The sequence below is a fragment of the Pelophylax lessonae genome (genome assembly GCF_965119305.1).
Source record: "Pelophylax lessonae genome assembly, chromosome: 13".
Classification (NCBI taxonomy): domain Eukaryota; kingdom Metazoa; phylum Chordata; class Amphibia; order Anura; family Ranidae; genus Pelophylax; species Pelophylax lessonae.
The window spans coordinates 3,527,891-3,553,050 of record NC_138780.1 but is presented as its reverse complement, the minus strand read 5'-3'; the positions used below and the strand labels follow the sequence as shown (position 1 = coordinate 3,553,050).

Genomic DNA, 25,160 nt, shown 5'->3' with positions numbered 1-25,160 from the left:
GTAAATGGGCCCCTTTAAGACATTAATGGATTCCATTTGTCGCATGAGAAATCGCAGAGGTGTGAGCAGCGACTGTTGGGGTCATTCACGTTTGTTCACCAATGTGCATTGCGTCGGGGCAGCGCGTCACACTCAACACGCCACCAATGCCGAAAAACGTTCCAAAAGCCAGATGTGCCGCTAAGTTGCGTTGCGGCGTAACGTTCGTTAGGCATGCCATTCAAAATCGATGCCACTGCGCACACGTTATGCGCGTTCCCGTGACGTAAGGACGTAGATGGGACTCTTTGCCATCGCATGAAATGTAGCTGCAGCAGGCGAAGAAACGGTTAAATCTCTCTGCAGCGAGAGAATAAAACTGCATTGTGTGCAGCAGCTGGTATAAAGAAGACCGGTCCTCTTTATAGGAGGTGGGGTGTCCCCGGGGGGAGTATATGAAAGATTGTGGGGTCACCTTCTGAAAGGTAGAATGTTGTTCTGTATGTCACCTGAGAAGGCGCTCTCCCCCCTCTCGCTGCTCATCAGTGAGGAGGAATGTAGAATTGGGCAGGGCGTTGGCCCCGGGCCCATGGGTGCGGCTCTCCCTCCTCTTAAAGTTTTTCTTTCCTGACTACAGCAACTCTGATCCTTCCTTGCACCTAGACGGCGGCCCCCTCCTCCTCCTGACACCATGGTAAGAGCCCCCCGGAACCCCCAAACTTTCTCCGCACTCAGGGAAGGTTCCGGAGGAGTTGGCATCTTATTTTTTGTTTCCCTTATCGTCTACATTTCTCTCTCTCTCTCTCTCTCTCTCTATATATATATATATATATACACTGTGTATATAGGGGGACGTCGTGTTTTGTTGAAGACGTTCGATTATAAATTCCAGGGGGGGGGAGGGGTCAGTCTAATGTTCAGCTTGGAATGTTTGTTTAGTAAATAAGAATAATCTGTACACCGGAGAGGAAGTCCCACTTCCCTTCTATATACAATGTATCCGTCTGTACACTTCCCTTCTATATACAATGTATCCGTCTGTGAGCTTCCCTTCTATATACAATGTATCCGTCTGTGAGCTTCCCTTCTATATACAATGTATCCGTCTGTGAGCTTTTCTTCTATATACAATGTATCCGTCTGTGAGCTTCCCTTCTATATACAATGTATCCGTCTGTGAGCTTTTCTTCTATATACAATGTATCCGTCTGTGAGCTTCCCTGCTATATACAATGTATCCGTCTGTGAGCTTCCCTGCTATATACAATGTATCCGTCTGTGAGCTTCCCTTCTATATACAATGTATCCGTCTGTGAGCTTCCCTGCTATATACAATGTATCCGTCTGTGAGCTTCTCTTCTATATACAATGTATCCGTCTGTGAGCTTCCCTTCTATATACAATGTATCCGTCTGTGAGCTTCTCTTCTATATACAATGTATCCGTCTGTGAGCTTCTCTTCTATATACAATGTATCCGTCTGTGAGCTTCCCTCCTATATACAATGTATCTGTCTGTGAGCTTCCCTGCTATATACAATGTATCCGTCTGTGAGCTTCCCTTCTATATACAATGTATCCGTCTGTGAGCTTCCCTGCTATATACAATGTATCCGTCTGTGAGCTTCTCTTCTATCAATCAGTTGTTACAGATACAGGAAATCCATGCAGTGGATGGATGGAAGGGTAGATGCAGTGGATGGATGGGTAGATGCAGTGGATGGATGGATGGACGGGTAGATGCAGTGGATGGATGGACGGGTGGATGCAGTGGATGGATGGGTAGATGCAGTGGATGGATGGGTAGATGCAGTGGATGGATGGGTAGATGCAGTGGATGCAGTGGATGGACGGATGGGTAGATGCAATGGATGGGTAGATGCAGTGGATGGATGCAGTGGATGGATGGGTAGATGCAGTGGATGGACGGATGGGTAGATGCAGTGGATGGACGGATGGGTAGATGCAGTGGATGGACGGATGGGTAGATGCAGTGGATGGGTAGATGCAGTGGATGGGTAGATGCAATGGATGGATGGACGGGTAGATGCAGTGGATGGATGGACGGGTAGATGCAGTGGATGGATGCAGTGGACGGATGGGTGGATGCAGTGGACGGATGGGTAGATGCAGTGGACGGATGGGTAGATGCAGTGGATGGATGCAGTGGATGGATGGGTAGATGCAGTGGATGGATGGGTAGATGCAGTGGATGGACGGATGGGTAGATGCAATGGATGGGTAGATGCAGTGGATGGATGGATGGACGGGTAGATGCAATGGATGGGTAGATGCAGTGGATGGATGGATGGACGGGTAGATGCAGTGGATGCAGAGGATGGACGGATGGGTAGATGCAATGGATGGGTAGATGCAGTGGATGGATGCAGTGGACGGATGGGTAGATGCAGTGGACGGATGGGTAGATGCAGTGGATGGATGGGTAGATGCAATGGATGGGTAGATGCAATGGATGGATGGATGGACGGGTAGATACAGTGGATGGATGGACGGGTAGATGCAGTGGATGGATGCAGTGGGCGGATGGGTGGATGCAGTGGACGGATGGGTGGATGCAGTGGACGGATGGGTAGATGCAGTGGATGGATGCAGTGGACGGATGGGTAGATGCAGTGGACGGATGGGTAGATGCAGTGGATGGGTAGATGCAGTGGATGGGTAGATGCAGTGGATGGACGGATGGGTAGATGCAGTGGATGGATGGGTAGATGCAATGGATGGATGGATGGACGGGTAGATGCAGTGGCTGGATGGACGGGTAGATGCAGTGGATGGATGCAGTGGATGGATGGGTAGATGCAGTGGATGGATGGGTAGATGCAGTGGATGCAGTGGATGGACGGATGGGTAGATGCAGTGGATGGATGGATGGGTAGATGCAATATATGGATGGATGGACGGGTAGATGCAATATATGGATGGATGGACGGGTAGATGCAGTGGATGGATGCAGTGGACGGATGGGTAAATGCAGTGGATGGACGGATGGGTAGATGCAGTGGATGGACGGATGGGTAGATGCAATGGATGGTTGGATGGATGGGTAGATGCAGTGGATGGATGGACGGGTAGATGCAATAGGTAGATGCAGTGGACGGATGGGTAGATGCAGTGGATGGATGGGTAGATGTGGATGGGTGGGTAGATGCAGTGGCTGGATGAATGGGTAGATGCAGTGGACGGATGGGTAGATGCAGTGGATGGATGGATGGGTAGATGCAGTGGATGGGTAGGTTCACTGGATGGGTAGATGCAGTGGATGGGTGGGTAGATGCAGTAAATGGACGGATGTGTAGATGCAGTGGACGGATGGGTAGATGCAGTGGATGGATGGATGGGTAGATGCAGTGGATGGGTAGATGCAGTGGATGGATGGACGGGTAGATGCAATAGGTAGATGCAGTGGACGGATGGGTAGATGCAGTGGATGGATGGGTAGATGTGGATGGGTGGGTAGATGCAGTGGCTGGATGAATGGGTAGATGCAGTGGACGGATGGGTAGATGCAGTGGATGGATGGATGGGTAGATGCAGTGGATGGGTAGGTTCACTGGATGGGTAGATGCAGTGGATGGGTGGGTAGATGCAGTAAATGGACGGATGTGTAGATGCAGTGGATGGATGGATGGGTAGATGCAGTGGATGGGTAGATGCAGTGGATGGATGGACGGGTAGATGCAATAGGTAGATGCAGTGGATGGGTAGATGCAGTGGATGGATGGACGGGTAGATGCAATAGGTAGATGCAGTGGATGGGTGGGTAGATGCAGTGGATGGGTGGGTAGATGCAGTGGATGGATGGATGGACGGGTAGATGCAATAGGTAGATGCAGTGGATGGGTAGATGCAGTGGATGGATGGACGGGTAGATGCAATAGGTAGATGCAGTGGATGGGTGGGTAGATGCAGTGGATGGGTGGGTAGATGCAGTGGATGGGTGGGTAGATGCAGTGGATGGATGGGTAGGTACAGTGGATGGATGGACAGGTAGATACAATTGATGTTCATGGATTAATCATAGTTGGGACATTTAGGATTTTTGTATCCATCCATGAACATACTGTATATTGGGAGATTTCCTAAAACGAGTGCACAGAATGTGGTGCAGCTGTGCACGGCGGCCAATCAGCTTCCAGCCTCAGGGTGTTCGGTTTAAGCTTTGCTAATAAGACCTGGAAGCTGATTGGTTACTCTGCAGAGCTGCACCACATTCTGCATGCTCCAGTTTTAGAACCCCCCCCCCCCCCCCAAATCATATCCATTGTATGTATCCTTCCATCCATTGCATCGATCATAAACATCTCTATTCTATCCATCCATCTTTCCTTCCATCGTATCCATTCATTGTATCCACTTATCATATACATGGTATCCATCTATCCTTCCATTGTATCTATCTATTCATCCATCGTATCTATGTATCCATCCATCCATCCATCCATCTATCCTACCATTGTATCTATCTATTCATCCGTCCATTATCCATCGTATCTATGTATCCATCCATCCATTGTATCTGTCCTTCCATCATATCTATTCTACCCATCCAACCTTCCATTATAGTCCTCATATCCATTCTCCCCATTGTATCAATCTATCCTTCCATCCATTGTATCCATCCTTCTATTATATCTATCTTTCCATTGTATCTATCCATTCATCTATCCTTCCATCATATCCATCTGACCATTCATTGTATCCATCATGCCCATTTTATCCATCTATCCTTCCATTGTATCTATCCATCCTACCTCCCTATGTACACACCTTGTATCCATCTCTATATACAATATACAGAATATTGGATCTCTGTCTACAGATCCATCCATCCATCCATCGTATGTACAGATCATGTTCTCTATTCCTGACTGCCATGGCATCTCCCAGCATGCCCCTGCAGGGCCAGAACATGGACTCCTATCTATTGATGGATATGATGCTACTACCGGGGCATGCTGGGATTTTTAGTCCATCCGGAACAGTTGAGGTCTGTCTGCATTTTCAAAACCCTCAAAGTTCCCCAGAGGTAGTTGGGGGGGGGGGGGGGGTCTAATGGGGTGTTTTCCTGCCATCGTCTGTCCATGGCATGTAGTCACGCCTTCATAGGATCCCCCCTCCCCTCCCCTCAGGATTTTGGTCTGCTGAGCTGACTCTCTGATATCGGGTCTCCAGCCTCTAGAACCTCCTGTCAGGGTTTTACTGCTGCCTGGATCCCAATGGGGAGAATTGCCACTTCCTGTGGGGTCACCAGGACAGGAAGTGAGGGAGAAATGGCCAACTGAGGACACAGCCCCCCCCCCCCCACCACACTCAATCCAAAGTTTGGTTTTGAATTGCTCAGAGAATACAATAATGGGTGTAGTTTGATCTTTGGGGGGCCAGAGATCTCATAGCTGCTCCACAGGGCATGCTGGTACTTGTAGTACCATTCATCCTGGACATTATAAACAATGAGATCCGCCCTCCAATGGAGAGTCAATAAAGGTGACAGGGGCCTGACCTGTAACGGTCGCAGTGATTTATGGCGGCTGTTTAATCAGGGCGGGGCTGATAACCTCAATGCAAAGCAAGGCCGTCGCCCTGTTTGCATTGTCTGTCCCTCTGTGATCAATAACTGATCTGTCCTGTCCGTTGTCGCCATGGCGACTGATTGTTGTCACTGTTGGTGTCACCGTATGTTGTATCACTGAAAGTGTTAAAATGTAATAGCTGAGACTTTCACACTGCACAGCCTTGCTGTTCCATATTTCCACTGGCATCCCTGCTGAGATGAGACCAATCAGCCGCACTGTTGCTCTCGGCCAATCAGAGCAGAAAAGCAGCAAAGTGCAATCACCGGGAAGGAAGTGTACAATGAATGAGGAGTACAGCTGTGTGTATATTGTTACATTAAAGATACAATGTTTATAAACATTGATCAGATCATATGAATCTACAGTATAAAATAGGAAAGGTTTGATTCCCCCCCCCCTTCATATATGGGGGAGGGAGGACTCTGCGGCCTTGTAGGGGTTAACCTTCCATGGGATTCGTTCTAGAAATATTCGATCGGCTTTGTCATCTTCCTCTGACTAATTCTCTCCCCGGATGGCAGATGGTCCCGGGCCTGCGGTTGCGACACTCCTCTTCCCCTGACTCACTGACCTCTTCCTGATCCCTGCGAGCGCTGGGTGGGTGTGGCTGCGCCGACCCTCCTGACAAACTCTGCAAATACTTTCCATAAACTGTTTTTTTTTTTTTTTTTTTTTTTTGTTATTACGATTCATTTTTTTAATTTAATTTTTATTTTTTTGGGAGGCGACGCAGACGTTGATTTGCGGACTCCTCTGCCGCACAGAGTTTGGTAGAGAAAGCGGAGCTGAGGGTTGAGTGACACAGACTTTAATTATTATTCTCAACATTAACAAAATATATAAAAGTATAAAATAAAAAAACATTAGTATTATTAAAATATTTATTATTGTTATTATTATTATTATTATTATTATTATATTTTTTTTTATGACATCACTATCTGGGTGGGGCAGGGGAAAAATAATGTGGGCTCAGAAAACAATAGTCTCAAGGCCCTGACCCATTGCAGTGTCTTAGTGGTCATTGGCTGCAAACGCACCTCAACGGATTAAAAAAAAAACGTACAGTACGGTATATGTGTTGTGGTGCGATCGGGTGTCATTTACAATCTGCGAGTGCATTACAGTGATGTGCATTAGCTGATGAATGTTAGCGCACATTGCCGCAATGCACAAATGTGAATGGGCCCTCGCTCTTCTTGGTAGTGTCCCATCATTGGTGCCAGTGGGAGGAATAGTGTCCCGTCATTGGTGTCAGTGGGAGGAATAGTGTCCCATCATTGGTGCCAGTGGGAGGAATAGTGTCCCGTCATTGGTGCCAGTGGGAGGAATAGTGTCCCATCATTGGTGTCAGTGGGAGGAATAGTGCCCCATCATTGGTGTCAGTGGAAGGAATAGTGCCCCATCATTGGTGTCAGTGGGAGGTATAGTGTCCCATCATTGGTGTCAGTGGGAGGAATAGTGCCCCATCATTGGTGTCAGTGGGAGGTATAGTGTCCCATCATTGGTGTCAGTGGGAGGAATAGTGCCCCATCATTGGTGTCAGTGGGAGGAATAGTGCCCCATCATTGGTGTCAGTGGGAGGTATAGTGTCCCATCATTGGTGTCAGTGGGAGGAATAGTGCCCCATCATTGGTGCCAGTGGGAGGAATAGTGCCCCATCATTGGTGCCAGTGGGAGGAATAGTGCCCCATCACTGGTGCCAGTGGGAGGAATAGTGCCCCATCACTGGTGCCAGTGGGAGGAATAGTGCCCCATCATTGGTGTCAGTGGGAGGAATAGTGCCCCATCATTGGTGTCAGTGGGAGGAATAGTGCCCCGTCATTGCTGTCAGTGGGAGGAATAGTGCCCCGTCATTGCTGTCAGTGGGAGGAATAGTGTCCCATCATTGGTGTCAGTGGGAGGAATAGTGCCCCATCATTGGTGTCAGTGGGAGGAATAGTGCCCCTTCATTGGTGTCAGTGGGAGGAATAGTGTCCCATCATTGGTGTCAGTGGGGGGGAATAGTGCCCCATCATTGGTGTCAGTGGGGGGGAATAGTGCTCCATCATTGGTGTCAGTGGGAGGAATAGTGCCCCATCATTGGTGTCAGTGGGAGGAATAGTGCCCCATCATTGGTGTCAGTGGGAGGAATAGTGCCCCATCATTGGTGTCAGTGGGAGGAATAGTGCCCCATCATTGGTGTCAGTGGGAGGAATAGTGCCCCATCATTGGTGCCAGTGGGAGGAATAGTGCCCCATCACTGGTGCCAGTGGGAGGAATAGTGCCCCATCATTGGTGTCAGTGGGGGGGGAGTAGTGCCCCATCATTGGGGGGGGGGGTGGGTTGGGATAAAGGCAGGTGAAGGGTCACATCCAGTCCTTGGGCCGCAGTTTGAAGACCCCCTGGTATAGAGGATCCACACAGCATGAAGGACAATGACAGGACTGAGACCTTACAGGCCTCCAGGAGACCTCCTATTGGCCTCGCTACAAAGAGGGAATAACGGGCCTGCAGGGGCCCCTATGCTCGCTTTGTAGAGTTCAGAAGATGTTGCTGGGGGGGGGGCTCATTATTGCTTCCACCCGGTAGGACTGGGGGAATGTCGTGGAATGTGCTGCGAGATGGTTTTATGGTGGTTGGTGAACTCCCAGCCTGAGGTGGGTTTTTTTTTTCTGTAACCCTTTAGGGCCCATTGACTTCCTTGCAGTGTGTTGAGTTAAGAAAGCCTATTCAAAATGAATGGGCTCCCAGCACACCCTAAAAGGGCATGTGACCCTTTTTTTGGTAATGCCGGGCCCGGTAGTAGAACGTCAACTGAAGATATTGGCGAGCCGCTAATATCCCAGACATTGAACTGGGTTCCCGGAAATGGCGCTGGCTCCAGGGCATCACTCAACCTTGTGGAAAGAGTGACAGGTTCTATTTGAGTAAGATGACAACTACTTCATCTCCGGAAGTCCTGTGAGTGGCCCTCGGGGGCCAGGTTCTGAAAGCCGTGGATAAGTCGGAAGTCCCCAGGTTTGGTTATGTTGGGTGCAGGAAGGGTACGGTATGCGGACGAGGCTGAAGACTTTTCTGAGCTGAATTTCGACTGATTGCTTTTGTGTTTTCTAACACAGCAGTCATTGCTTTCCCGCTTCCAGCCAACGCCCACCCCGACCGTCTGTCTGTCCGCACCCGGGCGCGTCTTCACATGTACATAGAACCTGCCATTCTGGAATCCGGAGATCATGCAGAGCTGTGAAAGCAGCCGTGCCGTAAAACCAGAACCTTCGCTTCGCTGACAGAGGGTGTAAAGACCCGGGAACTCAGCACAGGGATGGTGGGAACCCCTCATAATGGGCACAGCGGGTGTACAGACCCGGGAACTCAGCACAGGGGTGGTGGGAACCCCTCATAATGGGCACAGCAGGTGTACAGACCCGGGAACTCAGCACAGGGATGGTGGGAACCCCTCATAATGGGCACAGCGGGTGTACAGACCCGGGAACTCAGCACAGGGATGGTGGGAATCCCTCATAATGGGCACAGCAGGTGTACAGACCCAGGAACTCAGCACAGGGATGGTGGGAACCCCTCATAATGGGCACAGCAGGTGTACAGACCCGGGAACTCAGCACAGGGATGTTGGGAACCCCTCATAACGGGCACAGCGGGTGTACAGACCCGGGAACTCAGCACAGGGATGGTGGGAACCCCTCATAATGGGCACAGCGGGTGTACAGACCCAGGAACTCAGCACAGGGATGGTGGGAACCCCTCATAATGGGCACAGCGGGTGTACAGACCTGGGAACTCAGCACAGGGATGTTGGGAACCCCTCATAATGGGCACAGCGGGTGTACAGACCTGGGAACTCAGCACAGGGATGTTGGGAACCCCTCATAATGGGCACAGCGGGTGTACAGACCTGGGAACTCAGCACAAGGATGGTAAAAACCCCTCATAATGGGCACAGCAGGTGGACGGACCTGCTAACTTGGCACAGGGATGGTGGAAACCCCTTATAATGGGCACAGTATGGGTGCAGGGATGGTGTATGTTCATGAGTATTGCCAATGCATTTCATGATATTTATTTATTTTAATTCCAGGCTCAACCAAAGCAGACTAACCCCACGGAAATGGAGCGATCCATGGAGAAGATCATCACAGTCTTCCAGAGGTACGCCGGCAAGGAAGGCAACACCACCTCCATGAACTTCAAGGAGTTTGAGCAGTTCATGAACACTGAGCTGGGCTCATTCACCAAGGTGAGCGATCAATAATGTTTTGAGTCTATTTTTCTATGCCATCGTCTACCGGTGTGAGATATGTGAGACTTTTATCGTCCCGAGCCTTGTCTGATCACTGGAAGAGCTCTAAACTGGGGGCAGAATGGTTGAGTCAATGTGCAAGAGGTTCATCCTCCAAAATTTAGTGTCTGTTCCATCTGTTGGTAACCACCAACATCTTCCTAAGGGAGTCGGTGATCCTCCGCTCCCACAAGTGAGGGATCCTTGTGGTTTTTTTTTTTCTCTGACTTTGCCACCTTTCCTCTAGAGATTTAAATTAGTTATGAAGCACAAGAACCCGTTGTGCATGTGCTGTCCCAAAACGTAGTTGTAAGTTCTCTGAATGCATTGGGTTCGTACCGAGTGAAAGGTCCCATTTGGTCTCCAGGATCAACTCCAGAATCTCACTGCTTCCACCGATCTCCTAGTAGTGTTATGGCTCTGCCTGTCCACAACACGTACTTGCCTGTTGGCTTAGAACTTGGCTTTGACCAGTTGTAGCCAATTAGGCAAACAAAAGGGGGTCACTACTTGGAAGCATCCAATCTATACTTCTTTAACCTACATCTATTGGGAAGCCAAAATCAGCCACTGGTGGAAGAGAGTCAAAGCTAAAACAAGACCTTATGACCACCAAGTCCCCAAAGAACTCTCCAGAAAGCTAAAACAAGACCTTATGACCACCAAGTCCCCCAAAGAACTCTCCAGAAAGCTAAAACAAGACCTTATGACCACCAAGTCCTCCAAAAAGCTAAAACAAGACCCCAATGAACTCTCCAAAAAGCTAAAACAAGACCTTATGACCACCAAGTCCTCAATGAACTCTCCAAAAAGCTAAAACAAGACCTTATGACCACCAAGTCCCCCAAAGAACTCTCCAGAAAGCTAAAACAAGACCTTATGACCACCAAGTCCTCCAAAAAGCTAAAACAAGACCTTATGACCACCAAGTCCTCCAAAAAGCTAAAACAAGACCCCAATGAACTCTCCAAAAAGCTAAAACAAGACCTTATGACCACCAAGTCCCCAAAGAACTCTCCAGAAAGCTAAAACAAGACCTTATGACCACCAAGTCCCCCAAAGAACTCTCCAGAAAGCTAAAACAAGACCTTATGACCACCAAGTCCTCCAAAAAGCTAAAACAAGACCCCAATGAACTCTCCAAAAAGCTAAAACAAGACCTTATGACCACCAAGTCCTCAATGAACTCTCCAAAAAGCTAAAACAAGACCTTATGACCACCAAGTCCCCCAAAGAACTCTCCAGAAAGCTAAAACAAGACCTTATGACCACCAAGTCCTCCAAAAAGCTAAAACAAGACCTTATGACCACCAAGTCCCCCAAAGAACTCTCCAGAAAGCTAAAACAAGACCTTATGACCACCAAGTCCTCCAAAAAGCTAAAACAAGACCCCAATGAACTCTCCAAAAAGCTAAAACAAGACCTTATGACCACCAAGTCCTCAATGAACTCTCCAAAAAGCTAAAACAAGACCTTATGACCACCAAGTCCCCCAAAGAACTCTCCAGAAAGCTAAAACAAGACCTTATGACCACCAAGTCCTCCAAAAAGCTAAAACAAGACCTTATGACCACCAAGTCCTCCAAAAAGCTAAAACAAGACCCCAATGAACTCTCCAAAAAGCTAAAACAAGACCTTATGACCACCAAGTCCCCAAAGAACTCTCCAGAAAGCTAAAACAAGACCTTATGACCACCAAGTCCCCCAAAGAACTCTCCAGAAAGCTAAAACAAGACCTTATGACCACCAAGTCCCCCAAAGAACTCTCCAGAAAGCTAAAACAAGACCTTATGACCACCAAGTCCCCCAAAGAACTCTCCAAAAAGCTAAAACAAGACCTTATGACCACCAAGTCCCCCAAAGAACTCTCCAGAAAGCTAAAACAAGACCTTATGACCACCAAGTCCCCAAAGAACTCTCCAAAAAGCTAAAACAAGACCTTATGACCACCAAGTCCCCAATGAACTCTCCAAAAAGCTAAAACAAGACCTTATGACCACCAAGTCCCCAGTGAACTCTCCAAAAAGCTAAAACAAGACCTTATGACCACCAAGTCCCCCAAAGAACTCTCCAAAAAGCTAAAACAAGACCTTATGACCACCAAGTCCCCCAAAGAACTCTCCAAATGAGTTTTCTCTTTGCACACATCTGGTAAGGGTGATTCTGGTTTCCACCATGCTGAAAAAGTGTAGAAGATCACTCGAAAAGGACTCGCCGGTGGCACTGTTTCTTTCGTCTTCTCTCTTCTGTCCTTTTTTCTCTTCTTTCTTTTGTCCCTTTTTGCTCTTTCCTCAACAGAAGATGTCAAGTCTGGGCAACTGCAATAATTGAATTCTTGGGGTGTTCCGATGGTCAGGAAGAGCACCACTTCAAACTGTAAGATAGAGGGTTCTTGAATGAATGAGTTGAGCGGACTACTATTCCAGAAGAAAGATCTAAAGCCTCGTATACACGCAACGAATTTCGTCCGTCTTTTTTCCAGAGTGGTGTCTGTTGGTTGGAATGTGCTCTAGACCAGTGGTCCTCAACCCTGGCCTACAGGGCCCACTAACAGGCCAGATTTTCAATATAACTGAAATACATCCCAGGTGATATCATTTGCTGCTCAGTGATTGCAGTACTCTAGTCTGCATCTCCCCAAGGTAATACCTAAAATCTGGCCTGTTAGTGGGCCCTGTAGGCCAGGGTTGAGGACCACTGCTCTAGACTGCACACGAATTTTCCCGTACGACAGAATTCTACTTCAGAAGTGATGTCATGTGTTGGATTGCTTTCTTTGTGTTCTTTCATCTCTGAGCATGCCCAGTCTTGCTCATAAGATTTTTCCCCATGGAAATCTGTACTAATGAGACGAAAATCGGACGTGTTTTGACGGTCGACAAAAATTTTATAGCCTGCACACCAGGATTTTTTCGGCCGAAAAGTCGGAGTCGGTTGTCGGAATCCGAAAATCAGCAGATCGGACGTTGGGACGAAAATTCCCGGTCGAATTTCGACTCGTGTGTACGGGGCTTTAATGATTGTGGTAGGATGACTAGAAGATTGGAGGGGCAGGGGCAGTTTAGCTGGTGAAATAGATTTTCCAGTGCAAAGACCTTCTGGTTACATGCCTGAGCAGTCTATACTGACATTGGTGTTGGGTGGGGGGATTGGATTTCAGACAGCAAGCAAAGTTCTAATTTTATTTATCAAACCTCATATAGTATAAGCCCCAGCAGTCAAGACTAAGAAGGAATGGACAGATCTTGCATACATGGTGCAAGTTCATAAAAAATATTTGGCACCATTTCTTGCCTATTGAACCTGCATGCACCATTATATTCCATAAAGGTCTACAAGACTCTCAGGATATGAACCCAGAAGGAGCGTACATTAGGGACCGGAAACCTTGACTGATAAGTGTCTATAATCGATGGACACGTGTAATACGTTTTTGTTAGGTATCGAAATTTTGACAAAATTTTTCGTTATTCGGGTGTATCTGAATTTCCGAATCACTATAGTAACAAATCAGAAATAAGATATAACAAAATTAATTTGAATTTAAAATGGAAACCTACTGCAATAAATACAGTGCAGTATAAAAGTTAAATAAGAGGATTCCTACTTGGGCTGCTTAATATAATAGAATAAAATAAAATAAAATATTTTCTTTTCTGTTTAATTTTTTTATTCTATAAAGCAGTCGAAGTAGAAATCTTGTGTTTTTTTTTATTTTTTTTATTTTTTCCATTTTCATACCTTACTATATTTATTGCAATATGGTTGGTTTCCCCCAATTCCGATTTGATTTCCCCAATTCCATGTCAAAGTAACGAATATATGAAACCAATCCCAAAAAATAAAAATTTGTTCTAACAACGAATACGATGAAACAAAATTAACAAAACCTTTTAATTCCGTCCTGCACATCTCTATTAATAAAATCAACAACATTTGTTTTCTTGCCTTCTGTGTTGTATATTTTTTTTAATGGTTTTTGATGACCCCTCTCGTCTTCTTACACCCTCCTTTCCCAAGAACCAGAAGGACCCACAGATCCTGCGGAAAATATTGAAGTCTGTAGACGGTGGGGTCGATGGGAAGCAGGATGGAGAGATTGACTTTCAAGAGTTTCTCAACCTTATCGGTGGGATGATGGTGGCCTGCAATGAGGCCTTGTTGAAGTTGCCACCAACACAAAAGGTATGCTACTTGCCTATTCCTCCCCCAAGCTCTGCTTGCCTTATTCCTCCACCAAGCCCTGCTTTGCCTTATTCCTCCCCCAAGCCCTGCTTTGCCTTATTCCTCCCCCAAGCCCTGCTTTGCCTTATTCCTCCCCCAAGCCCTGCTTTGCCTTATTCCTCCCCCAAGCCCTGCTTTGCCTTATTCCTCCCCCAAGCCCTGCTTTGCCTTATTACTCCCCCAAGCCCTGCTTTGCCTTATTACTCCCCCAAGCCCTGCTTTGCCTAATTACTCCCCCAAGCCCTGCTTTGCCTAATTACTCCCCCCAAGCCCTGCTTTGCCTAATTACTCCCCCAAGCCCTGCTTTGCCTAATTACTCCCCCAAGCCCTGCTTTGCCTAATTACTCCCCCAAGCCCTGCTTTGCCTAATTACTCCCCCAAGCCCTGCTTTGCCTAATTCCTCCCCAAGCAGGGCCGGACTGGCCTACCGGGATACCGGGAAATTTCCCGGTAGGCTGCCTGCCCTGGGGCCGCTTCCCAAGCCCTGCTTTGCCTAATTCCTCCCCAAGTCCTGCTTTGCCTAATTCCTCCCCAAGTCCTGCTTTGCCTAATTCCTCCCCAAGTCCTGCTTTGCCTAATTCCTCCCCAAGTCCTGCTTTGCCTAATTCCTCCCCAAGTCCTGCTTTGCCTAATTCCTCCCCAAGCCCTGCTTTGCCTGATTGCCCGCCCAAGCCCCGCTTTGCCTGATTGCCCGCCCAAGCCCCGCTTTGCCTGATTGCCCGCCCAAGCCCCGCTTTGCCTGATTGCCTGCCCAAGCCCCGCTTTGCCTGATTGCCTGCCCAAGCCCCGCTTTGCCTGATTGCCTGCCCAAGCCCCGCTCTGCCTGATTGCCTGCCCAAGCCCCGCTCTGCCTGATTGCCTGCCAAAGCCCCGCTCGGCCTAATTCCTCCCTCTAGTTGCCTATTAAACTTTTCCCGCCTCTGCTCCATCGACGGCCAAACTTGTTGCTTAGCAGTATTTGTATGTTGATGCGATGAATCATCCTGGTTTGCAGATCCGGCAGATAACACCGGATGTGTCACGAGAAACTCTGCAAAAGTCAACAGCCAGAGTGTACGGTGTGGAGAATTTTTTAAAGGGACAGACCATACCTGGAATGAAAAATAAAAGCAGAATGCCTTTTTAGGGCAGATCTAGATATAAGAAAAGGATCCTCTCCTTGCATTTTAAGAAAGTTTATCGGGAGATGCTTACCAGCTTCCCTCCTGGAGATAACAGTTGTGCTCATAAGTTTACACACCCTGGCAGAATTTAGGATTTCTTGGCCATTTTTCTGAGAATATGAATGATCACACAAAAACTTTTCTTTCACTCATGGTCAATGTTTGGCTGAAGTAATTTATTATCAATCAGCTGCGTTTACTCTTTTTATATCCTAATGACAACACAAACGACCAAAATGACCTGATCAAAAGTTTACACACCCCAGTTCCTAATACCGTGTATTGCCCCCTTTTAACATTATTGACCGCTTGGAGTCTTTTGTGGTATTTGTGGCTGAGGCTCTTTATCTTCTCAGATGGTAAAGCCGCCCATTCTTCCTCCAGTTCCTGTAAATTCTTGGGCTGTCTCGCATGAACGGCACGTTTGAGATCTCCCCAGAGTTGTTCAATGATATTGGAGGTCAGGAGACTGAGATGGTCACTCCAGAACCTTCACTTTATTCTGCTGTAGCCAATGACAGGTGGACTTGGCCTTGTGTTTTAGGATCATTGTCATGTTGGAAAGTCCAAGTCCGTCCCATGCGCAGCTTTCTGGCTGATGAATGCAAATTTTCCTCCAGTATTTTTTGATAACATCCTGCAGTGGTCCTCAGGGCCCACTAACAGGCCAGGTTTGCAAGATAACTGAAATACATCCCAGGTGATATAATTTGCTGCTCCAGTGATTGCAGTACTCTAGTCTGCATCTCCCCAAGGTAATACTTAAAATCTGGCCTGTTAGTGGGACCGGAGTTGAGGACCACTGACGTACTGCATTCATCTTGCCATCAATTCTGACCACATTCCCTGTGCCTTTTGTAGCTCACACATCCCCAAAACATCAGCGATCCACCTCCATGTTTCACAGTAGGGATGGTGGACCTTTCATCATAGGCCTTGTTGACTCCTCTCCAAATGTAGCGTTTTATGGTTGTGGCCAAAAAGCTCAATTTTTGGTCTCCTCACTCCAAATGAGCTTGTGGCAGAAGGTTTGAGGCCTGTCTCTGTGCTGTTTGGTGTATTGCAATTTATTCATAAACAGCATTGAGGACGGGATCAGTAGCTCAATATCGGTTTTGGTGGATGACACAAAATTGGCCAGGGCAATAACAGCACAACATGAAGCAGATATCCTACAGAATGACCTGGACAAAATAACAGAGTGGGCAACGACATGGCAAATGAGGTTTAACGTGGAGAAGTGTAAGGTTTTGCACTTGGGGACTAAAAACATAAAAGCACAATACACGTTAGGAGGGGAACCCTTGGGGGAATCAAAAATGGAGAAAGATCTGGGAGTCTTGGTTGATGATAGATTAGGCAACAGCATGCAATGTCAAGCGGCAGCTGCCAAAGCCATCAGAATATTAGCATGCATAAAGAAAGGGATGTATTCCAGAGATAAGACTATAATCCTTCCACTTTATAAAACTCTGGTCCGACCGCATCTGGAGTATTCTGTCCAGTTCTGGTCGCCAGTCCTCAGGAGGGATGTGTTGGAGCTGGAGAGAGTCCAGAGAAGGGCAAATAAACTAATTAGGGGATTGGAGGACCTTAATTATGAAGAGCGTCTGCAATCGCTTGATTTATTCTCCCTGGAGAAGACGCCTGAGGGGGGACATGATAGCAATTTATAAATATCTCAATGGGGATCTCAGCTTAGAAAAAAAGCTGTTCAGTCGCAAGGATTGCATGAGGACTTGGGGGCATGCAATGCGATTAGAGGAGAAGCGTTTTAACCTCAGGCAACGTGGGGGTTTTTTTACTGTTAGGGCTACAAGATTGTGGAATTCTCTACCACAAGAGGTGGTTTCTGCGGGAAGTATGGTGGCTTTCAAAAGACTCTTAGACTTGCATCTCAAGGATCAGAACATTCAGGGGTATGAGAGATGATTACAGCTACACACACCTACACAGGGGGAACTGGATGGACTATTGTCTTTATTCAACCTCAACTACTATGTAAGCGAGATACTTTGTGGCATTTGCATAGTAATGGCTTTCTTCTGGCCACTCAACCATGCAGCCCATCTTTCTTCAGGTGCCTCCTTTTTGTGCATCTTGAAACAGCCACACCACATGTTTTCAGAGGGTCCTGTATTTCACCTGAAGGTATTTATGGGTTTTTCTTTGCATCCCGAACAATTTTCCTGGCAGTTGTGGCTGAAATTTTAGTTGGTCTTCCTGACCGTGATTTGGTTTCACCAGAACTCCTCATTTTCCACTTCTTGATTAGAGTTTGAACTCTGCTGATTGGCATTCTCAATTCCTTGGATATCTTGGATATCTTTTTTTTTTTTTTTTTTTTATCCCTTTCCTGTTATATACAGTTCAACTACCTTTTCCCGCACATCCCACAGACAATTCTTTTTGCTTTCCCCATGACTCAGAATCCAGAAACGTCAGTGCAGCATTGGATGGAAGATGCCAGGGTCTGTCAGGAGTCCAGACACTCATTGACCTTTTTATACACACTAATTACAAGCATACAGATCACAGGTGAGGATGGTGACCTTCAATAGCCATTCGAACCCCTGTGTGTCACCTTGTGTGCATGTTATCAGGCCAAAATCACCAGGGTGTGTAAACTTTTGATCAGGTCATTTTGGGTATTTTCTGTTATGATATAAAAAGAGTAAACACAGTTGATTGATAATAAATGGCTTCAGCTAAACACTAACCATGAGTGAAAAAGTTTTTGTGTTATTCGTATTCTCGTAAAAATGGCCAAGAAATCATAAATTCTGCCAGGGTGTGTAAACTTATGAGCACAACAGCATTTTCTGAGAGGGTCTTTCTATTTTATCACAGATAGGTGATAGCATTTTTGGGGTTGTAATTAATGTGTGTAAAGATCACACAAGTACTTCTAAGAATAACATATAATTAATGGCAGATACAGATGACAATAATATTAGAAAACCTAACTAAAGATGCTGTTTTGCCACAGGGTCCTGCCTGCTTTTGCTGCGGCGTGGCAGGTGATCAGATGCATGCATGATGGCAAGCTCTAAAACGAGACTCAATATTTCAAGTCATAACTGTAGTATATAGGGCTTGTGTGTAAGGAATGGCCAACCCACCCCCATTGGAGCAAAATTACGTTCTAAGAAAGCGAGCGAGCACATTCCTGCAAGGAGATTAGTGGCCTAACGTGTCCCTATGGTCTGTTTTTACAATGACATTCCTATAGTATGAAGTCATTTTAAGGTAACTAGACTTTCAAGGCTTCCTTTCTTAGACCTTGTGAGACAACTAAACAACTTTAGGGAAGTACCGTATATACTCGAGTATAAGCCGACCCAAATATAAGCCGAGACCCCTAATTTTACCACAAAAAAAGTGGGAAAATGTATTGAGTCGAGTATAAGCCTACGGTGGGAAATTCAGCAGCTACTGGATCACTACAAGACACAAAACAGGGGCTGCGGGCATGGTACAGGAGATGGCGCAGGTCATAGTATAGGCATTGCACAGGTCATGGTAAGGGCAGAGGAGATGGTATAGGCATGGCACAGGAGATGGTATAGGCATGGCACAGGAGATGGTATAGGCATGGCACAGGAGATGGTATAGGCATGGCACAGGAGATGGTATAGGCATGGCACTGTAGGTATAGGCATGGCACTGTAGGTATAGGCATGGCACTGTAGGTACAGGCATGGCACAGGAGATGCAGTGCTGCGGGCATGGTACAGGAGAATGTCCTGTACTATGCCCGCAGCACTGCATGAGGCAATGCAGGGGCTGTGGAGGAGTCTCACTTACCTGTCGGTGAGCCCCTTTTGATTTAAAAATTGCGCCGTCCGGTGCCAATAGTACGTCACCGCAAATGCGCCGCCGATGCTCGGGAAGACCCGAACACGTTCGGCTATTCCCGGGCATGCCGCACATGCGCAGTGACGCGTCGGCGCCGAGCGGCGCCATTTTTAAAAGCACAGTGAAGCCAGTGACTCGAGTATTAGCCGAGGGGGGCACTTTCAGCATGAAAAAACATGCTGAAAAACTCGGCTTATACTCGAGTATATACGGTATGCACTTTCCCCACCACTGCCCAGCCTAAAATCAGAAACGGGGCTTCAAAGAAGTTAGATGAGAAGACCTGGCTTATTATTGGCATTCAAGTTCCTCCCAAAGATGTTTGGGTAGGGCTGAAGCCAAGAACCCCCAGTTCCTCCACACCCAGCTGGCATTCCAATTTATCCCAAAGGTGTTCCATAGAGTTGAGGTCAGGGCTCTGCTGGACACATGAGTTCCTCCACGCCAGACTGGTCAAACCATGTCTTTATGGGGCTAGCTCTACTCCTTCTAGGAAGGCTTTTCTCAAGATTTTGGAGGGTGTCTGTGGGAATTTGTGCTCATTTTGAGGTTAGGTACGGATGCTGGATGAAGACTTGGCTCACACACTGGGCCTCACGTTTGGCACCAAAAAAAGACCGGTCTCACAATTGGCATTCCAAATCATCCTAAACCTGTTCAGTGGGGTTGAGGTTGGGGCTCTGTGCAGACCACTTTTTCCTCCACACCAAACTGGTCAAACCATGTCTTTAATGGAGCTGGCTCTGCTCCTCCTAGGAGGGCTTTCCAAAGATTTTTGGAGGGTGTGTGTGGGAATTTGTAACATTGGGTACTGATATTGGATAAGAAAACCTGGCTCACAGATTGGGCCTCAAAAAAAAGTTGTCTCGCAACCAACATCCCTAATGTGTTCAGTAGGGTTGAGGTTGGGGCTCTGTGCAGGACACACGAGTTCCTCCACACCAAGCTGGTCACACCATGTCTTTTATGGAGCTAGGTTTGTACACCGGGGACAGTCATGCGGTGAGAGTCTGTCTGGTCTACAAGGTCTTTATACAATGTAGTATTAAGGGTCCCCTTCACTGGAAACGCCTGAACAGTCATCTGGAGAGGGGTTCACTTACTTTTTGCCTTGTGTATATTGGTTGCTGTCTTTTTGGAGTATCTGAGAACATCTGAATCCAATTTGTGACTGTATGTGTGCCGTATCTTTCCCCAGAACCCCGCCCCCTCCGCCACAAAACCAACAGACATAGAATCTGCTATGGAAAGCATTGTTCGCATCTACCAACACTATGCCGGCAAGAAAGGCGCAAAAAATGAGATGGATTACACAGAGTTCGAGGGATTTATGAAGACGGAACTCAACTCCTTTACCGCTGTACGTACCTTGGCTGTAATATCTTCCAGATGGGTTCCATGTTTCTTTCACTGGGGAGACTCTAAGAAAAGGAATAATGGAAAAGAACAGCAGGGCGCAATCTGAGTGTAGTATATTAACAATTCTTGTCGTGAAAAGGCATATGGCAACTCACACGGTGACAGTCAAAATCAGGCTCATCGCATAGTAAGGGCTTCCGATCGAAGTCTCACAACAAATGGGAACTTCAGGCCAAGATGGGAGTACTGGGTGGATGGATCCACCTGAAGGACCAAGAGAACCCACTGGGGGGCACCAAACTAAGTGCAGCATTATTAGTACTGGGAAATATTGTAAATTAGTAACTCACATGGGGAGATCAGGCTCATCGCATAGTAAGGGCTTTCTATGGACAACGGGGAACTTCAGACACAGATAGGAGTACTGGGTGGATGGATCTACCTGAAGGACCAAGAGAACCCACTGGAGGCTGGGGGGGGGGGGGGGGGGCGGCACCATCAAACTCACATGGGAAGAAGATTTGGCACTTTTTGTAGGCGGGATGGGGAACCTCTTCTACAACTTGCAGCCTGGAAAGTTCGGACGTCAGGCTGAATGACCACTTGGATAGGAGTAAGAGAGCTTCTTGTGGGATAAAGAGCAGATGGAGAGATGCTGGGGGGGTCAGTTGTTGCTGGAAGGAATCTACTGTTTAGATGGGGGTCTATTGATGCTGGGGTGTGATGTGGAGTCTATAGATGCTGGGGGAATCTACATTTGCAGGGGGTGTTGTTGCTGGGGGGTGGGTCTTATGTTCCTGAGGGGGTCAGTTGTTGCTGGAAGGGATCTACTGTTGAGATACGGGTCTATTGATGCTAGGGTGTGGTGTAGGGTCTATTGATGCTGGGGATCTATAGTTGCTGCTGTGGGTCTATCTATTTTGTTGCTGGGGGGCTGGGGTCAGTTGTTGCTGGAAAAGGGGGTGGGGGGTCAGTTGTTGCTGGAAGGGATCCACTGTTAAGATGGGGGTCTATTGGTGCTGGGAATCTATATTTGCAGGGGGTATTGTTGGGGTGGGGGTGTCTACCTACTGTTGCTTGGGTTTGGGTCTTATGTTGCTGAGGGGGTCATATGTTCCTGGAAGGGATCTACTGTTGAGATAGGGGTTTATTGATGCTGGGGGTGTGAGGTGGGATCTATATTTGCAAGGGGTATTGTTGCTGGGGGGGTCAGTTGTTGCTGGAAGGAATCTACTGTTTAGATGGGGGGTCTATTGACGCTGGGGTGTGATGTGGAGTCTATAGATGCTGGGGGAATCTACATTTGCAAGGGGTATTGTTGCTGGGGAGGTCTATCTATTGTTGCTTGGGTGGGTCTTATGTTTTCTGAGGGGGGGTCAGTTGTTGCTGGAAGGGATCCACTGTTGAGATAGGGGTCTATTGGTGCTGGGAATCTATATTTGCAGGGGGAGTTGTTGCTGGGTGGCGGTGTCTATCTACTGTTGCATTGGTGGGTCTTAGGTTTCTGAGGGGGGGTCAGTAGTTGCTGGAAGGGATCTACTGTTGAGATAGGGGTCTATTGATGCTGGGAATCTATATTTGCAGGGGGAGTTGTTGCTGGGTGGGGTGGCGGTGTCTATCTACTGTTGCATGGGTGGGTCTTGGGTATCTGAGGGGGGTCAGTTGTTGCTGGAAGGGGTCTACTGTTGAGATAGGTGTCTATTGATGCTGGCTGTGGAGAGATCTGTTGTTGCTGCCAGGAGTCTAGTGAAGCTGGGTAAGTATTTTGTTGTGGGGGGTCTATTGTTGCTGGGGGGGGTGTCTATTTTTGCTGGCTGCAGGATCTATTTAATGACATTTCCTATTGTTTTAAATTGCATAGAAATTACTTAGTACAACAAATGTTACTTGTTTCTTTATTCTTTAGAAGGGGCGGTACTGGGTGGTGGGTTAGGGGCGGAGACGGTACTGGGTGGTGGGTTAGGAGCGGAGACAAGGGGGTGACTCAAAGGGGAAGTTCTGCCCCTTTTCTCGGAGAGAAAAAAAAATCCCTTCTGAGAAAAGGAACTCTTGACTACTTTTTTGGTAGTTTTAGAAAATAGGTGTAATACACCTTCCCCACCATTAGATGGAGACATTTGCTAAGTTATCTGTTAAAGGAAACACCCCCCCCCCCCCCCCCCCCTCTCCTGGACTGAAATGGCTTAGCTCTGATTTCACTGAGTTTCTCACCATGGGAGGTTGCATAAAGTTGGAGTTTTACACTATCTCACAAAAGTAAGTACACCCCTCCCATGTGACAACACTGAAGAAATGATACTTTGCTACAATGTAAAGTAGTGAGTGTACAGCTTGTATAACAGTGTAAATTTGCTGTCCCCTCAAAATAACTCAACACACAGCCATTAATGTCTAAACCGCTGGCAACAAAAGTCAGTACACCCCTAAGTGACAATCTCCAAATTGGGCCCAAAGTGTCCCAACTGCTTGCATCAGGGCTGAGGGCCCTGGAGAGGAGTTCGGAGTCCTGGTGCTGGGATGTTTTGAGGAATCTATGTACTGGCCCCTCCCACCAGCCATGATCTGCCTGCATTGCATAGAGACCTAGTGATGACCTCACTGCGACGAAAATAAGCCAAACATTTTTTATTGCAGATCCTCCTTAGCATGTCAATGAGGGGCCAACCAAAAAAAAGGGGGGCTCGGATATACGGTTCAAATGCATGCAGTTCTGTAATCTTTTTAATGTATTTTTACATAAAAGCCATGCAAGTCCCTGAATGTGACCTGGTATTAGCTTTTTGCAATCCCTACACAGCAGCGCTTAGACTGGGAGAGGGAGAAGCAGTACAAGGAGCCATTTAGTTCCTGTGCTGACAAGAAGCATGCCGATAAGAGGAGAGCAGAGTAACAGATGAGCTCATCGCTGTGCTGCTTCTGTTTTTCACTGTCCAATCACCGGTTGGGGGCTTGTCAGGGATGACCTCATTGCTGCACTGCTTCTCTTTTCACTGTCCAATCACCGGTTGGGGGCTTGTCGGGGATGACCTCATTGCTGCGCTGCTTCTCTTTTCACTGTCCAATCACCGGTTGGGGGCTTGCCTGGGATGACCTCATTGCTGTGCTGCTTCTCTTTGCACTGTCCAATCCACCAGTTGGGGGCTTGTCCGGGATGACCTCATTGCTGCGCTGCTTTTTTTCACTGTCCAGTCACCGGTTGGGGGGCTTGTCCGGGATGACCTCATTGCTGCTCTGCTTCTCTTTGCACTGTCCAATCCACCAGTTGGGGGCTTGTCCGGGATGACCTCATTGCTGTGCTGCTTCACTTTTCACTGTCCAATCACCGGTTGGGGGCTTCTCCTGGGATGACCTCATTGCTGCTCTGCTTCTCTTTTCACTGTCCAATCACTGGTTGGGGGCTTGTCCGGGATGACCTCATTGCTGCGCTGCTTCTCTTTTTCACTGTCCAATCACCGGTTGGGGGCTTCTCCTGGGATGACCTCATTGCTGCGCTGCTTCTCTTTTTACTGTCCAATCTCCAGTTGGGGGCTTGTCGGGGATGACCTCATTGCTGCGCTGCTTCTCTTTTCACTGTCCAATCACCGTTTGGGGGCTTGCCTGGGATGACCTCATTGCTGCTCTGCTTCTCTTTGCACTGTCCAATCTACCAGCTGGGGGCTTGTCCGGGATGACCTCATTGCTGCTCTGCTTTTTTCACTGTCCAGTCACCGGCTGGGGGGCTTGTCCGGGATGACCTGGATTCAGAGGAAGTGGGTTGAATGATGCTGGCCATCAGACTGAGGACCTCTAGTGACGCTTCTGTTCCTGAAACAGACAGTAGACTACAGATCTTGTGAGAATCAAATCTGCATAGATGTGTGTGATTCGCGTCTCAATCTTTGTTTTCTGTTCACCTCTGTAGAATCAGAAGGACCCCAACATCGTGCGTCGGTTGATGGAGTCGGTGGACGGCAGCACGGACGGGAAACAGGACAGACAATTGAATTTCCAGGAGTTCATGAACCTGATTGGTGGGATAATGGTAGCCTGTCACGCTGCGTTTGTGAGTCACCTGAAGAGGGTCTGAGGGCGCCGGAGGCGAGTGCCGCACTTTTCATCCATTCCACGTTCTACTGTTCATGCTTTACTTGTAATTTTCTTCTAATAAAAGTTTAATTGATAATATATTGACTTAGTCTGGTGACTGGAGAGGCCGCGATATCCGAAATGGGAGGGGGTGGGGTCATAATTTTAAAGGGTCAGTCTGCCCAAGAGCGATATTTGCGCAGTAGGCGGAGTCTGTTTGGCTGAGACGTTTTCTGGCTTCCTAGGTTTTCTAGGGTCTCCAGCAAGGCAAGAACACCCCACTACAGAGCCGATGGATGCCCTGACCTATCCGGGTTTGCAGCACTAACCACTAGAGCTCCCCCTAAAGACCAGAGCAATCATTACATTTCCATTATGGGCAGGTTTATTCACCAATGGCCTAGGTATAGCTTAAAGCTGAACTCCGGAATTAGACAAACTCTACCCTTGCAATGCGGCGCCCCGCCTCCACCCCTTACCTGTACTGCAAGGGTCAAATGCCGGTTTAGTCAAAGGATAAGGTGCATTATTTGCCTTCTCCTTCACTCCAGTGGCGCTTTCCTCAGCCTGAAGCTCTGGGTGGTCCTTCAGCATCGTCAGGTATAGTACAAGAACCCTTCATTGTACGCCAGCTTGTGATTGG

At 47.6% G+C, this 25,160-nt stretch overlaps 1 protein-coding gene across 1 annotated transcript in view; it reads left to right on the top strand.

Moving 5' to 3' along the window:
* The window catches only part of LOC309569891 (uncharacterized protein), a gene marked incomplete at its 5' end in the record, with an annotated part of 30,268 nt that extends 5,652 nt beyond the window's left edge, over window positions 1-24,616 (top strand). The window contains 4 exons of the mRNA XM_082275882.1: window positions 9,648-9,806; window positions 13,869-14,033; window positions 20,292-20,453; window positions 24,354-24,616. Of these exons, the coding sequence (XP_082132008.1) occupies window positions 9,648-9,806; window positions 13,869-14,033; window positions 20,292-20,453; window positions 24,354-24,518 (651 nt within the window). The 3' untranslated portion in view covers window positions 24,519-24,616. The remainder of the gene's footprint in view (window positions 1-9,647; window positions 9,807-13,868; window positions 14,034-20,291; window positions 20,454-24,353) is intronic.
* Between the last annotated feature and the right edge of the window lie 544 nt (window positions 24,617-25,160).